The 15682-nt window shown below is 38.3% G+C and overlaps 1 protein-coding gene across 2 annotated transcripts in view; it reads left to right on the top strand.

Annotated features, from left to right (window-relative positions):
* The window catches only part of USO1 (USO1 vesicle transport factor), an 87569-nt gene extending 73637 nt beyond the window's left edge, over positions 1 to 13932 (top strand). For both annotated transcript variants that reach the window (XM_045789711.2, XM_045789693.2), the window contains 11 exons: positions 471 to 581; positions 892 to 1010; positions 1160 to 1341; positions 2065 to 2186; positions 4765 to 4903; positions 6092 to 6255; positions 6916 to 7005; positions 9397 to 9495; positions 11244 to 11351; positions 11987 to 12202; positions 12886 to 13932. In XM_045789711.2, coding sequence (XP_045645667.1) covers positions 471 to 581; positions 892 to 1010; positions 1160 to 1341; positions 2065 to 2186; positions 4765 to 4903; positions 6092 to 6255; positions 6916 to 7005; positions 9397 to 9495; positions 11244 to 11351; positions 11987 to 12202; positions 12886 to 12975 — 1440 coding nt within the window. In that variant the 3' untranslated portion in view covers positions 12976 to 13932. The remainder of the gene's footprint in view (positions 1 to 470; positions 582 to 891; positions 1011 to 1159; positions 1342 to 2064; positions 2187 to 4764; positions 4904 to 6091; positions 6256 to 6915; positions 7006 to 9396; positions 9496 to 11243; positions 11352 to 11986; positions 12203 to 12885) is intronic.
* The last annotated feature ends 1750 nt before the right edge of the window (positions 13933 to 15682 follow it).

Raw genomic sequence — 15682 nt, 5'->3', positions numbered from 1 at the left:
GGAGTTTGACTAAATAATTCAGGAGATTATTTATTTTTCCTGATATTTTTTGAAGGAGGTAGAACTTGTCCTCTTATCAGAAACTTGTTTTCAAAATTTTGATTGAAACATCTAGGCAAATTTTTGTTATTGTAAACTGTTTTCAGATTGATAAATTTTTTCAAGCATCCACATCATGCATCTTCCTTAGCAGACCAGGTTTTTCCACTAGTAGTATTTTAGATAACCTGGTGTATGTTTATGAACATAAATCACTTCTAATTTCTGCTTTCTATTTGTTTTGGGGAAGTACAGCCCGAAGAGGACACAAGAATGCATACTCTTGTTCAGTTTTTTATGTGTGGATTCCTAACGTATCTTTTATAAGATGTTAAAGATCTTTTAATACAAATGGAGAGGGATCTTAGGGCAGCTTTAAGTTTGAAAAAAAAATAAAATGAGATTTCTGCCAACTTATCTGTTTATTGCAGGGAAGCAAAATACAGACAAGAGTTGGATTGTTAATGCTGCTCTGTACCTGGCTGAGCAACTGTCCCATTGCAGTAACGCATTTTCTTCACAATTCGGCCAATGTTCCATTCGTATCCTTTATGTTTTAGTAGGATACGTGTAAGTATTTACTCTTATTTCTTCCTCTCAATGAGAGGTGGTTCTGCGTTCTAAATATTTGAATTCATCTGTGTTGCAGCTTTTCACACTGTTAAGTGGTGATGACACTTGCTTAAGCTGTGTGTATGTGTGTGTCTGGGACCATTGTTTGTTTTATGCTTGCTCTAACTATATAGAGAGGCTTTTGTAGAAATCCATACATGAAATATACGTCAAATTCAAACTGTAAAGTAAAATACTCTGGATGTTATGAACCATTAGTTTCCTTAACAAAAATTTCAGCTTACAGGACAAATTGCAGAAAATCTTGGTGAGGAAGAGCAGTTGGTCCAAGGCTTATGTGCCCTTCTGTTGGGCATTTCAATTTACTTCAATGATAACTCACTTGAGAGCTACATGAAGTAAGTAAGGGGAAAATGCTAGGGGGAAATGACCTGCTGTTGTCATCAAGCGATAATGATACATTTTTTCTGCCAAAGTAAAATGTAGATGAAGTTTTATGTTTTGTTTTGACTTTTTTTTAAGCATCTCAATATGCTTATCTCTGTAGAGAGAAATTAAAACAACTAATAGAGAAGAGGATTGGCAAAGAAAACTTCATAGAGAAACTAGGATTTATTAGCAAACATGAGTTGTATTCCAGAGCGTCTCAGAAACCTCAGCCTAACTTTCCCAGTCCAGAATACATGATATTTGATCATGAGTTTACAAAGCTGGTAAAAGAACTTGAAGGTAAGATAAAGTTTATATTGATTATCATTAGAAAGTACCTATGATTATTTTGTATACATATATTTTGGACACAAGTGGATTATATGGTAAGCCAAAAGTAGGGTTTTTTTTTCCTAGCTCTTAGTCTATAGTTCATTGAAGGATTTTTGGCATTCAGTAAGATTGGAATGACTGTATCTTGTCATGCAGTTAGGCCATATGTTTTTGCTGATTAAGTCTTAATAATAAAATAGGATTTAAATTTTTTTTTAAGATTTTGTTTATTTTAGAGAGAGCTCGCTAGCATGTGCATGCGTGCTTGTGAGGAGGGGGAGGGGCAGAAGGAGTGGGAGGCAGTCGTCTTTTTTTTTTTTAAGATTTTATTTATTTGTCAGAGAGAGAGAGCACAAGTAGCGGGAGTGGCAGGCAGAGCAGGCAGAGGGAGAAGCAGGCTCCCTGCTGAGCAAGGACTCTGATGTGGGACTCAGTCCTAGGACCCCAGGATCGTGACCTGAGCTGAAGGCAGGTGCTTACCCGACTGAGCCACCCAGGTGTCCCAGTGGAAGAGAATCTTAAGCAGATTCTGTGCTGAGTGCAGAGCCCAGCCCTGGGGGCTCGATCTCACAACCCTGAGATCATGACCTGAGCTGAAATCAAGGGTTGGTCGTTTAACCAGCTGAACCACCCAGGTGCCCCAGATTTTAAATTTTTTTAAATACATTTTTAATAAGCTTTCTTTTATAGGTGTGATAACTAAGGCTATTTATAAGTCCAGTGAAGAGGATAAAAAAGAAGAAGAGGTGAAGAAAACATTAGAACAGCATGACAGTATTGTGACTCACTACAAAAATATGATTCGAGAACAAGTACGTACTGATAAATTGTAAACACTGATGTATTGATACTTTTCTACTTTGGGGAAGAATTTTTCCTGACATTTCATATGCAAGAAGATACAGAAAGTAGAGCTCATTTTCCTAAATAATTCAAAACCATCTCAGTACTCAACAAACTGAAAGCTTAATATTGTGCTAAACATTGTGCGGGATATGGTGGATAAAGGCATGAATCAGACATGTTCTCCTATCACAGTCATGAGGAGAGAAAGCTATAAGTAGGTATTGTGACACACATAACACATTAAGTCTAGTGATACAGATGCTGGAAGGTATGTGGCAGCAGAGAGGCACCTAATTTAGCTAGGTAAAGAGCAAGGGCTTAGAGGAAACAGAACGTGAGCCCCAAACAGATAGCTAGGAATAAGCTGGGCGAAAGGAGAGATGGGGAAGAGGGGCAGGACATGTTACTGGCATGTACATAGAACACTCGGTGGCTGCACCAAGTAGGAATTGGAGAGGCAAGGCCAGAGGGAGAGACCTCCAGAAGGAGGTGGTTGTGGGAGGCTAGGGGTGGGAACTGCGGCGCTGATGGTGGTAATGGCTGCTACGTTTTGAATATTGTGTTCTAGGTGCCCACAAAACGCAATTTAAACACTATTTCATTTAATTTCAGTAGCATCCCTACAAGGTATTTAATAGCTTCATTTAAGAATAAATGGGGAATCGGAGACTGAGAGAATTTAAACTTGTCTAGGGTCACTCAGTGGTTGGTGGAACAGAATTCAAAAACGTGTGTTACTCTCAAACTCACGCTCCGTGCTGTAGAGGGGGCAGACCTGAGAAATGTGAAAACCAAAGTGGATGAAAGTAGCAGGACTGGGTAATGATTGGATGTGGGTGTGGGGGAGCATAAAGGGTCAGATATGATCCTGAGATCTCCATCTTGCACGACTGAATAGATGATGCTGAGAACAACAGAGGGAGCTGATTTATTAGAGTGGAGAATGATGATGAAAGTCGAAACTACCCTCTCGAAATCATCAATTGACATTTTCTCGGCAGGATACCAGAGAACCTCCGCACTTGGATTGTGTTGAGCTCCTTAAGCTTTCCATTACCTTTCTTCAAAGTGTGTTTCTTATTTTTTTCTTTCATTTAATTCCTCATCATGGTGTATACCTTGATTGGAATCCTAAAAAGTGCTGCAGTATTATCTGGAAAATGAGATTACTGATGTTATTAAAGTGCCAGGGTCATTAAAAACAATACACTGGTGGCTGTCCATGTGGGGCCAGGTGCACCCCCTTCCCTGCACTGCCCTCCACGCCCTGCTGACTGTGCACAGCTTGAGGCAAGTGTGGCAAGTAAGAGCTTGGGTAGAGCTCTCTAAATGAGAACTGCCTGTTCTAGTCTATATTGTGGAGATTGAAATTCTAAGAATAAAAATATAGTGGTATATTTAGCATTCAGTTTGAGCTTTTCAGTTTATAAGCAGATCAGTAAATTAGAATCATCTTTGAACGATTCTAACTTAAATCATTAAACTACCCATGGTTATTAGGATTTTTCATCTATATTTTTGTACAAATATGGAGTTGTTTCCAGATGGTAGAATGTAGTATCTTTAGAGCAATGGAAAAGAAATACTTGGAATGTGGTGTTACAGCCTACACTTGGGGCTGATAAATATAGTTAATTTAGAAAAAGGAAAGAGTGATTTGACACAATTACTATAATGACTCTGCTTTAGTAATGTTAATTTTAAATATTCTCACCATTTAAAATGCCATTTGGCAATTAGACAACAAGCATTGAGAACTATAAAATGTTTATATAAACTGAATGACCTTTGAGAATCCTTCCTAAGGAAATTCTTCAGAATTCAGGAAAACAAAAATATGACTACGATATTTATTGTGATATTTCTTATTTAGAAAAATGGAAAGTAACCTCAGTGTTGCTTTTGAATGTAAATTATATTGTATCTACTGATATTGAGTACAAATTTAAAGTTATGATTGTGAAAAACTAGCAATATGAGGAACTTGAATAGTAAGTAAAGGCTACAAAATGACATATGGACTGAGTATGACAAGTTTAAAACAAATTGGGAAAAAATTAGTGGAAAATAAGGAAATAGGTCAAATTCCAACTATTTATATTAGGGTGGTGAGAGTTGAAGTTCTTTTCTTGGCCTTCTAAATGTTCTGTTCTAGAATTATCTTTTATGTTAAAAGTAATGTAGATGCATGTGTATGTATACTAAGTTTTTTATGTAGTTTGGTATAAATTTCTTAAATAGTTTGATGGACCACAAAATGGAGTTTTTAAAATTGACCGTCCCCACCCCAGTAATTGCAGTGAAATTGCAGGCTGTGCCATGGTGCTTATTACCGGGCCTTACTGGAAATTGTATGGTTCTGCTGCATGTTAATTGACCGTGGTGCATACATTAATGTATTATTACTTAATTGTTGAGTGGTTCTGGAAGTGTTGAGTACTTTAACATCATGACCCAAAATAATCTCTGATTTTTAATTTGCTCATTTTCCTGATGCTGATTAGTACAAATTTAAAACACTTGAATTAATGTTTTGTTTCACAGGATCTGCAACTTGAGGAATTAAAGCAGCAGATTTCTACATTAAAATGTCAAAATGAACAGCTCCAGACAGCAGTCACACAGCAAGTATCTCAGATTCAGCAACACAAAGATCAGTATAATCTTCTTAAAGTACAGCTAGGTGGGTATAGGTAGCCATAATTATTATAGTGTCCCCAAAAGCTGGACTAAGTCAAATAGATTATTCTTGTGGACAAGTCTTTCTCTAACCTTAATCACTGTAACACATGAGTGTGTAAATCAGAGTTTGAAGTCCAAGTTCCTTGCTGCCTGTTTCAGTATCCAGTCCATTGATTCTCAGCCTTGGCTGCATATTAGAATATCCTGAGGCCTTTTTCTTTCCTTTTTTTTTTTTTTATATGCCACCCATACTGAGACCCACTCGAGTGTCTGATTTAATTAGTTGGGGTTGGAGCCAAGCATCAGTAATTGTTACAAGCTTCCCAGTGATTTCGATGTATAGCCAGCTGAGAATGACTTCTTTAACCTTTCTGTCTCCTCATCTGCAAAATGGAACTGATAATAACATCTGTGTCATCTGAGAATTAAATGAAATAATTTATATAAAATTCTAGTTCATTGCCTGGCATGTGGTAAGAGTCAAATGCTTGTAAATAGTACCATCCTATAGTGCTTATGATTGGAATGCTAACTATTTAGAAATACAGCTTGTTTTATTTATATGAAGATGACTAAAATTTTCAGAAAAAAATTACCTCTCCCACTTCCTTATTTATAAGAATAATTTGTCAGTTATTTTAGTACACACAGAAAGCTATTCCTTTGTGAAGATTTTAAAAGGGATTTCATTTTCTCTTAATTGACCAAGTTGGAATTGAAACTACTGTAGTTTTTTTTTAAGATATATTTATTTTAGAGAGGTGGGGAGGGGCAGAGGGAGACACAGAATCTCAAGCAGGCTCTGCACTGAGCACAGAGCCCAACACAGGGCTCAGTCTCCCAACCCTGAGATCATAACCTGAGCGGAAACCAGGAGTTGGACACATAACTGACTGAGCCACCCAGGCGCCCCAAAACTACTGCAATTCTTAATTATAGATAACCAAACCATGCAGTTTAGTCTTAATAAGACTATGTTTTTTTTCTTCCCAGAAACCTGAAAATACTAACACTTCACTATTTCTATCAATACACTGTTTGGCAAAAATGAAATGTGCTTATTACAAAAGTGCTGCCAAAGTAATTGAGTTAAGGACATTTTGTATTTTTATATTTAAATCTTCTCATTCAAGAAATGAAAAACTTAAGTTTCATGCAGGCTTTTCAAATTTTCTTCCTGTCTTAATAGGAAAAGACAATCAGCATCAAGGTTCTTACAGTGACGGGACTCAGGTGAATGGCATTCAACCAGAAGAAGTTGGTAGGTTACGAGAAGAGATAGAAGAATTAAAAAGTAATCAGGAACTTTTACAAAGCCAGCTGGCTGAAAAGGACTCTCTGATTGAAAATTTGGTGAGTAAATATTAAAAAAGTTTAAGAGGTCCAGAATAATTCTCATTATCCTGCTTGTTGATTTTCCTGGATCCCTTAAGTCAAAGTGTCATAGTAAGGTTGTAGAATATGAGCTTTGGGGGGCACCTGGCTGGTAGAGCATGGGACTCTTGATCTTGGGGTTGTGAGTTTGAGCCCCACATTCAGCACAGAGTTTACTTAAAAAAAATTAGAATATGAGCTTTGGTGTCACACCATCTAAAGCTTCAGCTCTTCCTAGCTGATTGAATTTAAGCAACTTAGTTAACCTCTTTAAACTTGTTTCCTGATCTATAAATTGGTAGTGGTTATATCTGTTTTGTTGTTTTGAGAATTAAATGAGCTACTCTGTATAAAGCTCTTTAATACGTGGAAATCCCTCAGTAGATACCTGTGTTTATGCTCTTTTTCCATATGACCTCAGATAAGTGCTTATGTTTAATAAGTTACTTAGCATAAGTATAAATTTATTAGCTATGGAGAAATTGTAGACAATGTGCGCTATGTTGAAATTTTATCTTGTATATAAAAATTAAAATGTTGATGTGAAATTTTTATAAGGTATAGCTTATATGTGTACAGTTTTGTTTCCTATCTGTATATACTGAATTTATTTCATAGTTTATTTCTGTGCTATTGTAGAAATCTTCCCAAGCATCACCTGGCACAAATGAACAGTCTTCAGCAACAGCTTCTGCTAGAGATTCTGAACAAATTGCAGAATTAAAACAGGTAATTTTCCAGCTTGATCCAAGTTCTGTTTTGTGTTGTTTTAATTATAATACGGTAACAGCCATGTAGTTTCATTAATCAAGAACTACTTTGTTAGTGTAAGCAAAATTTGATAGTGAAAGGTAGTTATGTGAATGTCCGGAAGCTTTTTTAATTATATGGTAATGGTGTTTTACTTTCTATTAAGTGTTTTTATTTTTTAATAGTGTTCTTTTTAACAGATTTGAGCATCTCACCCAAGTTATTTGTAGATTATCGGTGAACTAACAATTAAGGAAAACTTAAGTGTATTTATAAGCTGCAAATATGAAGATATAAAATCTTATGCCTAATTTTCATATACTATTAACCATGACAATTGCATGGTTAAATGTACTGAGTGTTTAAACCATTCTGTTCAGAAAAATGTTTGTATTTAGAATTGGAAAAGGGAATAAATTTGTGTATGTCTCAATTAGATGACCTAAAAAGTCAAATAAGCTTTTTCCTACTTGATTATCTGTAATATTTATAATTGCCTATGAAACTAGTTAGTGCAAATTTAACTTTATCCAATGAGAATATTAAATGTATTTGTTCATGAAAAGAGCCAGGAAAGAACTACTTATGTATAGAATTAAATATTGGAAGAAAAGCCTAGAAAAGTGTCAGATTGCTCATTAGTATACTATCCCTAAACAAGTTGTGTTTTTTTCCTTATAAGATTTTCTTTCTTTCTTCCTTTACTTTTTCTTCTATCCTACCCTCCTTTCTTCCTTTCTTAAAAAAAATATATATATATTTCTTCTGTTTCTTTTAAAAAAACAAAAAAAAGTAATACTCAATGACGAAGTGGACAACCCCACCAACCTAGGACTGACTTCCTTCTGCACTAGTCATGCGGTCCTAGCCCACGGACGTGGCTGGTCTGCGAGAAGAATGACTGTACACAGAGAAACTGTGTCATATTTGATCATATCTGTGTGCCCCAGAGTGGATTCTACAATCAAGCTTTAAAAAAAAATCATTTGTCGTTAAGGATTTATAAGTTACAAGTTCTTACGAGGAAAATTAATATGCCATTTTGGTTTTATGAAGTCTACCTACACTAGAACTGTATTAAAATTAAAGGGAATTAAGTTATTAATAAATGATCTTAGTTTGTAAATCCCAAGTAAAAATTTTACTCTTTGTGTTTCCCAACAAAACTTTAGATATTTCTGAAGAAGAGCATTGCTTTGTTTTTTTTTACTTTCTGCAGTTTATTTTCTTTTACCAATTTTACATTGTTAAAAAGAGATTTAAATGACAGTTTTGTTTCTTATAATATATAGTAAAATCCTGTATAAAAAGAATAGTAAAATTGTCCATGATCTCAATGTCTGTGTAACTCATAACTCACTTAGATAACTGAAAAAAACAAGTCAAAGGAAAGCCACATATGTACAGGATAGAAAGTTTTAAGAGAACAAAAGAGCTTTTTACATGACAGTATCCCACTACTTAACCTCAGGTCTACAGACATTGTCAAATATTGTGAGGGAGATTCCCCTGGTTGAGAACCATGGTTATAGTTGGTTTTTTCCCCTGTGCATTTTTGGTGGGGAGGGGGAAGAAGGTTGGGAATTTCGACATTAATGATATATAAACTTTCAATTAATTCCCTCCTTTTCACTACAGTACTAACTACTTTCATCTATATTAGGAGGCCCATGGTCTAAAAATATCCCGTTTTCCCTTTCCAAATAATAAATGTCTAGTCTTTGGCCAGGAGGAGAGGAACAGTTGCCTGCTGCATGAGATTGGAACAGGGATCCGGTGGTCTTCCTAAGCAGACTTTGAACCAGCCCTGCTATTTTGACCCCATTTTTACCCACACTTGCAGAGATCCCTGGTGGTACCAGAGCCTGGGCCTTTGGTAGTCGGGCACTGCAAGTCAGCGAGCAGGGCTGCTTTCTCAGACATCAGTTTAGGTGTTTAGCTTTCTCAGGTATCCTGCGGTCCGTTACCACTGCCATTTGCTTTCTGAAATTCCCCAGTTTTATTGCTCTTTTCTCTTATTCTCTTTGTCCTTGTGGGTTTATCTCTCCCTTCTCCTCCCTCCCCCTCCCTCCCTCCCTTCCTCCCTTTCTTCCTTCCTTTTTCCCTTCTTCCCCCACCCTATGATTTTTTTACATGGGATCTCAGAAGCAGCAGAGGTGTATATGTATAAGGAACTTGCTTAATTCTCTATCTTGAATCTGAAGTTCCAGGATGGTTCTTTTTTAGAATTAGATTTTAAAACTCGGAAGTTGTGATTTTAGAGAGAGGGGCCAAGAAAGGAAGTAATTTTAAGTTTCTTCCTGTAAATAGACATTTCCTTGATGAAATAATGCTATTTCATGTTACAACTCAATTATTTTTGTCTCCTAGGAGCTGGCAACATTAAAGTCTCAGTTAAACTCACAATCTGTGGAGATCACCAAACTGCAGACAGAAAAGCAGGAGCTGTTACAGAAAACAGAAACATTTGTATGTTAATTGTTACTCTTTTTTTCCTGCAAGATAGTAAACACAAGGTTAAGATGTTATTTCTCAGCCACTCTGTAGTAGAAGTGGATGTTTGACTTACTGGCCACAGTTCTAGTCACATGGGCTTCTGGGCCGTGGTGGCAGCCACATTAGAGTCAGACTCACCAGATCAGTGTAATCAGTTATATAATGGTTCATTTTGCTGGTATTTTGTATTTTATCCCATCTGTGTCCCCTTCAGTCCATCAGTCCAAGCTGGCAGGTTGTCTGCTGGTCTAGAATTGTCAAAAACCTTCTTAGTGACCCATGCCGTACACAGGGATCCAAGCCATCAGACAAAAAGGCCCTTCTGGATCACCCTGTAGCTATTCCAGCTTCTGCTGAGATGGTTGACTGGGTCCATGAGCCACACAAGTAACTTCTTTACAAACGGTAGTACAGCCACAGCCTTGGTATTTCAGCAGAATATGCGTTGTCATTTACTGCAATAGGGATGGGCTGAGAATTTTCTAAATCTTCACATTCTGATTCCCTTTTGCTTAACGTTCCTTCTTCAAGTTATTTCTCTCCTGTCACATTTTACTGTAGGCATCAAGGAGAAACCATGCCACACCTTTAACACTTTGCATAGAAATCTCTCAGCAAAATATCCAAGTTCATCGCTTATAAGCTCTACTTTCTACAAAGCACGGAAACACAATTCAGCCAATTTCTTTGCCACTCGATAACAAGGATCACCTTCCTCTACTTTCCAGTTCTTCATTTCCATTTGAGGCCTCACCAAAACCACCTTTCCGTCCATATTTCTACCAACATTCTATTCATGATGATATGTTTTCTTCAAGACCATGGAAGCTTTCTCTCTAGTTCCTCCTTTTTTCTGAGCATTCACCAGAATAGCCTTTAACATCCATATTTCTACCAACAGTCTCTTCAAGGCAGTTTAGGATTTGTCTGACAGGCACCTCAAAGCTCTTCCAGCCACTATCAGTTCTGAAGCCCCTTCCACATTTTTAGGTATTTGTTATACCAGCACCCTCTTTCCCAGTTCTTTGTAGAAACAAGGTGGGGAAAGATTAGAAAACCATGATTTAAGAATATTTCCTAGAGCATTTAAGAAAATCTTTGCATTTTGGGGCATCTGGGTGGCGCAGTCGGTTAAGTGTCTGACTCTTGGTTTTGGCTCAGGTCATGATCTCAGGGTCATGAGGTCGAGCCCCATGTCATCAGCCTCCATACTCAGCTCCGAGTCAGCTTGAGTTTCTCTCCCTCTTCCACTGCTCCTCCCCCATGCTTGTTCTCTCTCTCAAGTAAATAAAATCTAAAAAGAAAAAAATTTATTTCACCAGTTAATGGCATTCAGCTCAATTTCCCCACCTGTGTCTCTGAAATAACAGTGTGGACTTAACTTACAGAAATATTATGAAGAAAGGGCTTTGAGAAATATTCTCTGCTATTAAACACTGTTATAGCTGTGGTCCGACCTTGAGGCTGCTTAACGCAGCCTTCATGCTCCGCTGAGATCTGATGCTGCAGCTCTCCTGCCTCAGTCTTAGCCTCCCACTCCACTGGAGGCACTGCTCGTCCTTCCGGGAAGAGCACTTTATGTGTGTCAGTACATAAAGAATTCTGTTTTCTGTTACTGGAAATACAGTTTCAAAATAGCGAGAAAATTAAATCACCTTTGGGATTTCACATTGATTGTACTTTAAAGAAACTTTTTTTTCCCCTCCAATTTCTACCTTCAGGCAAAGTCAGTTCCTGCACCAGGAGAGAGTGAAGCTGGAATGGCTGCAAAGACCACTGACGTAGAAGGCCGACTGTCAGCGCTATTACAGGAGACTAAAGAGTTAAAGGTTGCTCTTTGGTGCAACTTTTATTTATTGCATATCCTATGAAATGAACTCCAGGAAGTTTGATCTTATTTCATGTAATTTCTCAAATCTTTAGATTTATGAGCAAAGCTAATGGGGTGTAATTTTATCTCACAACGTGTCCATTGCTATTTGGATGAGTGAAGATGACACAAATGAAGATTTTTAAATGCCATTTCAAATAGTGATATCACATATATAAAGTAAGAATGTGTATGAATGTATTTTGAAAGTAGAAATCATCGAAAGAAGTTTTCTTGTCAATCTCGAGTCACAATAAGAAAGAGTACAGGGCGCCTCAGTGCTGTGGTCGGTGAAGCCTCTGACTCTTGGTTTCGGCTCAGGTCACGAATTCAGGGTATGAGATCAAGCCCCTCGTTGGGCTCCACGCTCAGCACGGAGTCTGCTTGAGATTCTCTCTCCCTCTTCCTCGACCCCTCCCGCTTGTGTTCTCTCTCTCTCTCTCAAATAAATAAATAAATAAAATCTTCAAAAAAAAAAAAAAAAAAAAAGAATGAACCTAAAAATAAAAGAGAAGGAATGAACCTATTTGTTAAAAGACCAATGAGAGTGAATGCTAATCTTAGATTAGTCGATCTTCCCCTTTCTTTTCCTAGAATGAAATTAAAGCTCTGTCTGAGGAAAGAACTGCTATTAAAGAGCAGCTGGATGCATCTAACAGTACCATTGCCATTTTACAAAACGAGAAAAACAAGCTCGAGATGGATGTTACAGATTCTAAAAAAGAACAAGATGATCTCTTGGTGCTGTTGGCTGATCAGGATCAGAAAATATTTTCATTAAAGAATAAACTCAAGGAACTTGGTCATCCGGTAAGATTGAAATGTTTCCAGAAATGATTTATGGTCTGTTTTTAAGAATTGTACTGTAGCATGGAAATGCTGTGCCTCCATATCCATATCACAGGCATGAATATGTGGGTCCATGAATATGGGATCGTCTGCACTGCTTTCACGGTGTTCGGTGAATAGGCTTACGACACACGGGCACAGTTTCCAGCATTTGTTAACTGTTCTCTTTTGGGCTTTGAGCCTAAGTGAATTGATTTGCTCCTGTGGTCATGAGACTCTCATCATCCGTATGTGCCATTCTCTTTTCTCATGTTTGGTCCACATCTGTGTGTAGAGAGGTATGGCCATCTGTCAGCAAGTTAACCTGTAAATCTCGTCTCATAGTAAAAATGGCAGAGAGGGGCACTGACTGGGTGCTCATCTGCCTTCGGCTCAGGTCATGATCTCAGGGTTTGGGCTCTCTGCTTCTCCTTCTCACTCACCCTCTGTTCTCTCCCTCTCCCTCTCTGTCTCTCTCTCTCCCTCAAATAAATAAACAAAATCTTTAAAAAAAAAAGGCGAGAGCCTTGAGCAGTAAATCAAGGAAATCAGATGGCTTGTAATCTACACTTCACTGGAATAAGGAATTTATCAGAGTGTGTGTCTATGTGTTGAATGTGAAGTGACCAAATCTTAGTAATGGTAAGTGTGCATATTCCCTTTAGGTGGAAGAAGAGGATGAACTTGAATCTGGAGACCAGGATGATGAGGAAGATGAAGATGAAGATGATGGCAAGGACCAGGATCATGTCTAGCTTTCAGATCTGTAGGAATGATGGAGATTGTGTTGTAACTTTGAAGATGGAGTCTTAAGACAGTGCTTTGGTTTGCCTCCACAGAAAATAAAGATTTAGAAACCCAAGTGGAAAACACTCACTAATAAGACTATTGATGTATTTTTTAAATGATGCCACCCATGTTGGAAATCCTAAAACTAACTTCTTGCAGAACACACATCTTTTATTGAAATTCATCTGAATGTCCCAAAAGATAATTTGCAAAGAACTTCAGACACTAAAAATACACCATTTTAAAGCATGTGTTGGCAGTGCTATTTATCTTAGTTTATTGGTTGTTTACATAAGTTCTGTATTTGTCTATTTTCACTTTTCAGAATATGTGACTTTTAGTACTAACACATTTGATTTAATGTGTATTGGAATCATTGTTTCTAAATTCAGTATTGGGCTTCTTAGCTAATGATTTCCCTTTAAAGAAATGGATTTACTTAAAGGCAAGATAGCATAGGCTGGGGGATATCATCAGCCCTCCATCCAGTGTGACTCCTAAGATGGGCAGGATAGGACAGTTTAAAACGAGTGCCTTGACACCTGATCTGGCTGCACTGTGTATGTCAGGGAAGAAGCAGAAGGATACTGACGCACAGAGATGAGGAGGGGTGAGGAGGGAAGACGTTTCTCAGAAATTTATGCAGTAGCGTATCGCATGTGGTTGGTTTTGGTTTTATTTTAAGCTAAACTTTAAAACATTACAAATTAACAGCTCATACAATTCAGGTTTAGTATTGTTATTTGATTGTCATGAAACATATTAATGGACCTAGTTTTAAAAAGACCCAAACTATGATTTACATAATTTATTGGCATTTTTGCTGAATAGGTTTAAGTCAGATAATAGATTTTTAAAAAGCAAATGAAGCAATGTGTCAAAATTTAATGTTTCATAATAAAAATAGATATATGTTCACTTAATCCCTGGTCATGGTTCCCTTTTTTAGATTTTGAGGGAAGTATTTCATTCTTACTAAAAGCTGAGGCAAGTGGAAGTGGTAAGAGGAGTTCTCTTCCTAAAAGTACATTATTATAACTGATGCTAAAGGCAGTCATCGCTCAAACCTCATTAGGATTCCGTAAGACTGGAGGGTCTAATTGGAGCAGAAGCAGAAGAGGTTGGAGAAGGGCTTGGGTGTTTCTAAATTGAGCACTGGAGTTCTTAGCAATGATTTCCATGTAAAGAAGGTTTATGTAAAGGCAAGACAGCAAGAGTTGGGGGGTAATGTGTATCATCTGCCTGCTGACCTCAGGAATAGTTTGAGCAGTCCGTTTAGGGGCCCAGACTTTTGAAAGAGAAGTATCTTCCTGTGTCCTGAAAAGGGAGGTGGCTGTGTGTTTCAGAGCACCCAGGAGGACCCTGCCGCACTTCTGCCCCTTGCCCTCCAAGAACCACATGACTATTACTGGACCAGCTCAGACTATGTAAAATCTTCCTAAAGTTGACTCCACGTAATGAACAAAAATGGTTAATGACTGTTTTCAGGCTACTATTATAAGGATAAAAAAAAATAGGTCAGAAGTATAAGACTTCTGTAGATGACTTTAAAAGGGGGGGGGTTGGCACCTGGGTGGCTCAGTCGGTTAAGTGTCTGCCTTCGGCTCAGGTCATGATCTCAGGATCCTGGGATCAAGCCCTACATTGGGCTCTCTGCTCAGCTGGGAGCCTGCTTCTCCCTCTCCCTCTTCCTCTCCCCCAGCATGTGCTCGCTCACTCCCTCACTCTCTCAAATAAATAAAATCTTAAAACAAAAAAAAAGACTTCTGTAGATGATGGAATACCAGAGATCTTCAGAAAGAAACATCTGCAGAATCAGTGATAGTTAGCCAAAGCTCAGTCATTCAGGCAGGCCTGGAGTAGAGAAGACACATGGAGGCCTCGTGGCTACAAGTTTAGACTAGAGCCCAAAGGGATAGCATCCTAACGATAGCCATAGTTTTTTGCCTGGTTTGCTTCTGGAACCTCCTGAAGTGGCTGCCTCCAGCCTGGCTGGCCCCTCTACCCCGCCCTCCCACCCTCCTGTGCGTTCACCACAGCAAGCTTTCTCAAGCGCACCGTGGGCGGAGGAGTGCTGTTGTCTGTCGCTGGAGCCCTCGGCCGGGCGGGTAAGCCCCCTGTGCACGCTGCTGCTCTCTAGCTTTCTCTGCCTTCGAGTACATTTTACAGCCACACCAAGATCCTTGTATGACAGCACGTATCCTGCTTTTTCCTTTCTCACTGCACTTTTGCTTGTGTCCCTCCCCCTGCCCATGTGCCAGCCCACTTGCTACAGGCCATGTTCAGAGAGCTGCAGAAGTGGAGCCGTTACCTTAAAGCACGACACGCATTTGTCCTTACGATTTGAAATTTTCAGGTGTGGTTTATGCCTCCAACACCTCTGAAAGGAACGAATAATCACCCAAAGTTACTATAAGAGAAAGTAACTGCTCACATTTGGAAGGTTTAAGTCACTAGCCTGAAATTCTACTGTTAGAATATCAAACCCTTAAGTTTCAAAGTTTTGCTGCGGCCAGGTAAGGGCCTCATAATGCTCATCAACACATTTACTGTTAGAGCAAAATTCATTATTCATTCGATGCCTAGAGCGGGTAATGTGTTGGGTACTTCTGTAGGCACTGGGGATATAGCAGTGAATAAGACCGAGTCCCTTCCCCATATAACTTACCTTCT

This window comes from Ursus americanus, chromosome 8 (assembly GCF_024610735.1).
Source record: "Ursus americanus isolate L20-20 chromosome 8, mUrsAme1.1.p, whole genome shotgun sequence".
NCBI lineage: Eukaryota > Metazoa > Chordata > Mammalia > Carnivora > Ursidae > Ursus > Ursus americanus.
This window is presented reverse-complemented; position numbering and strand designations above follow the sequence as displayed.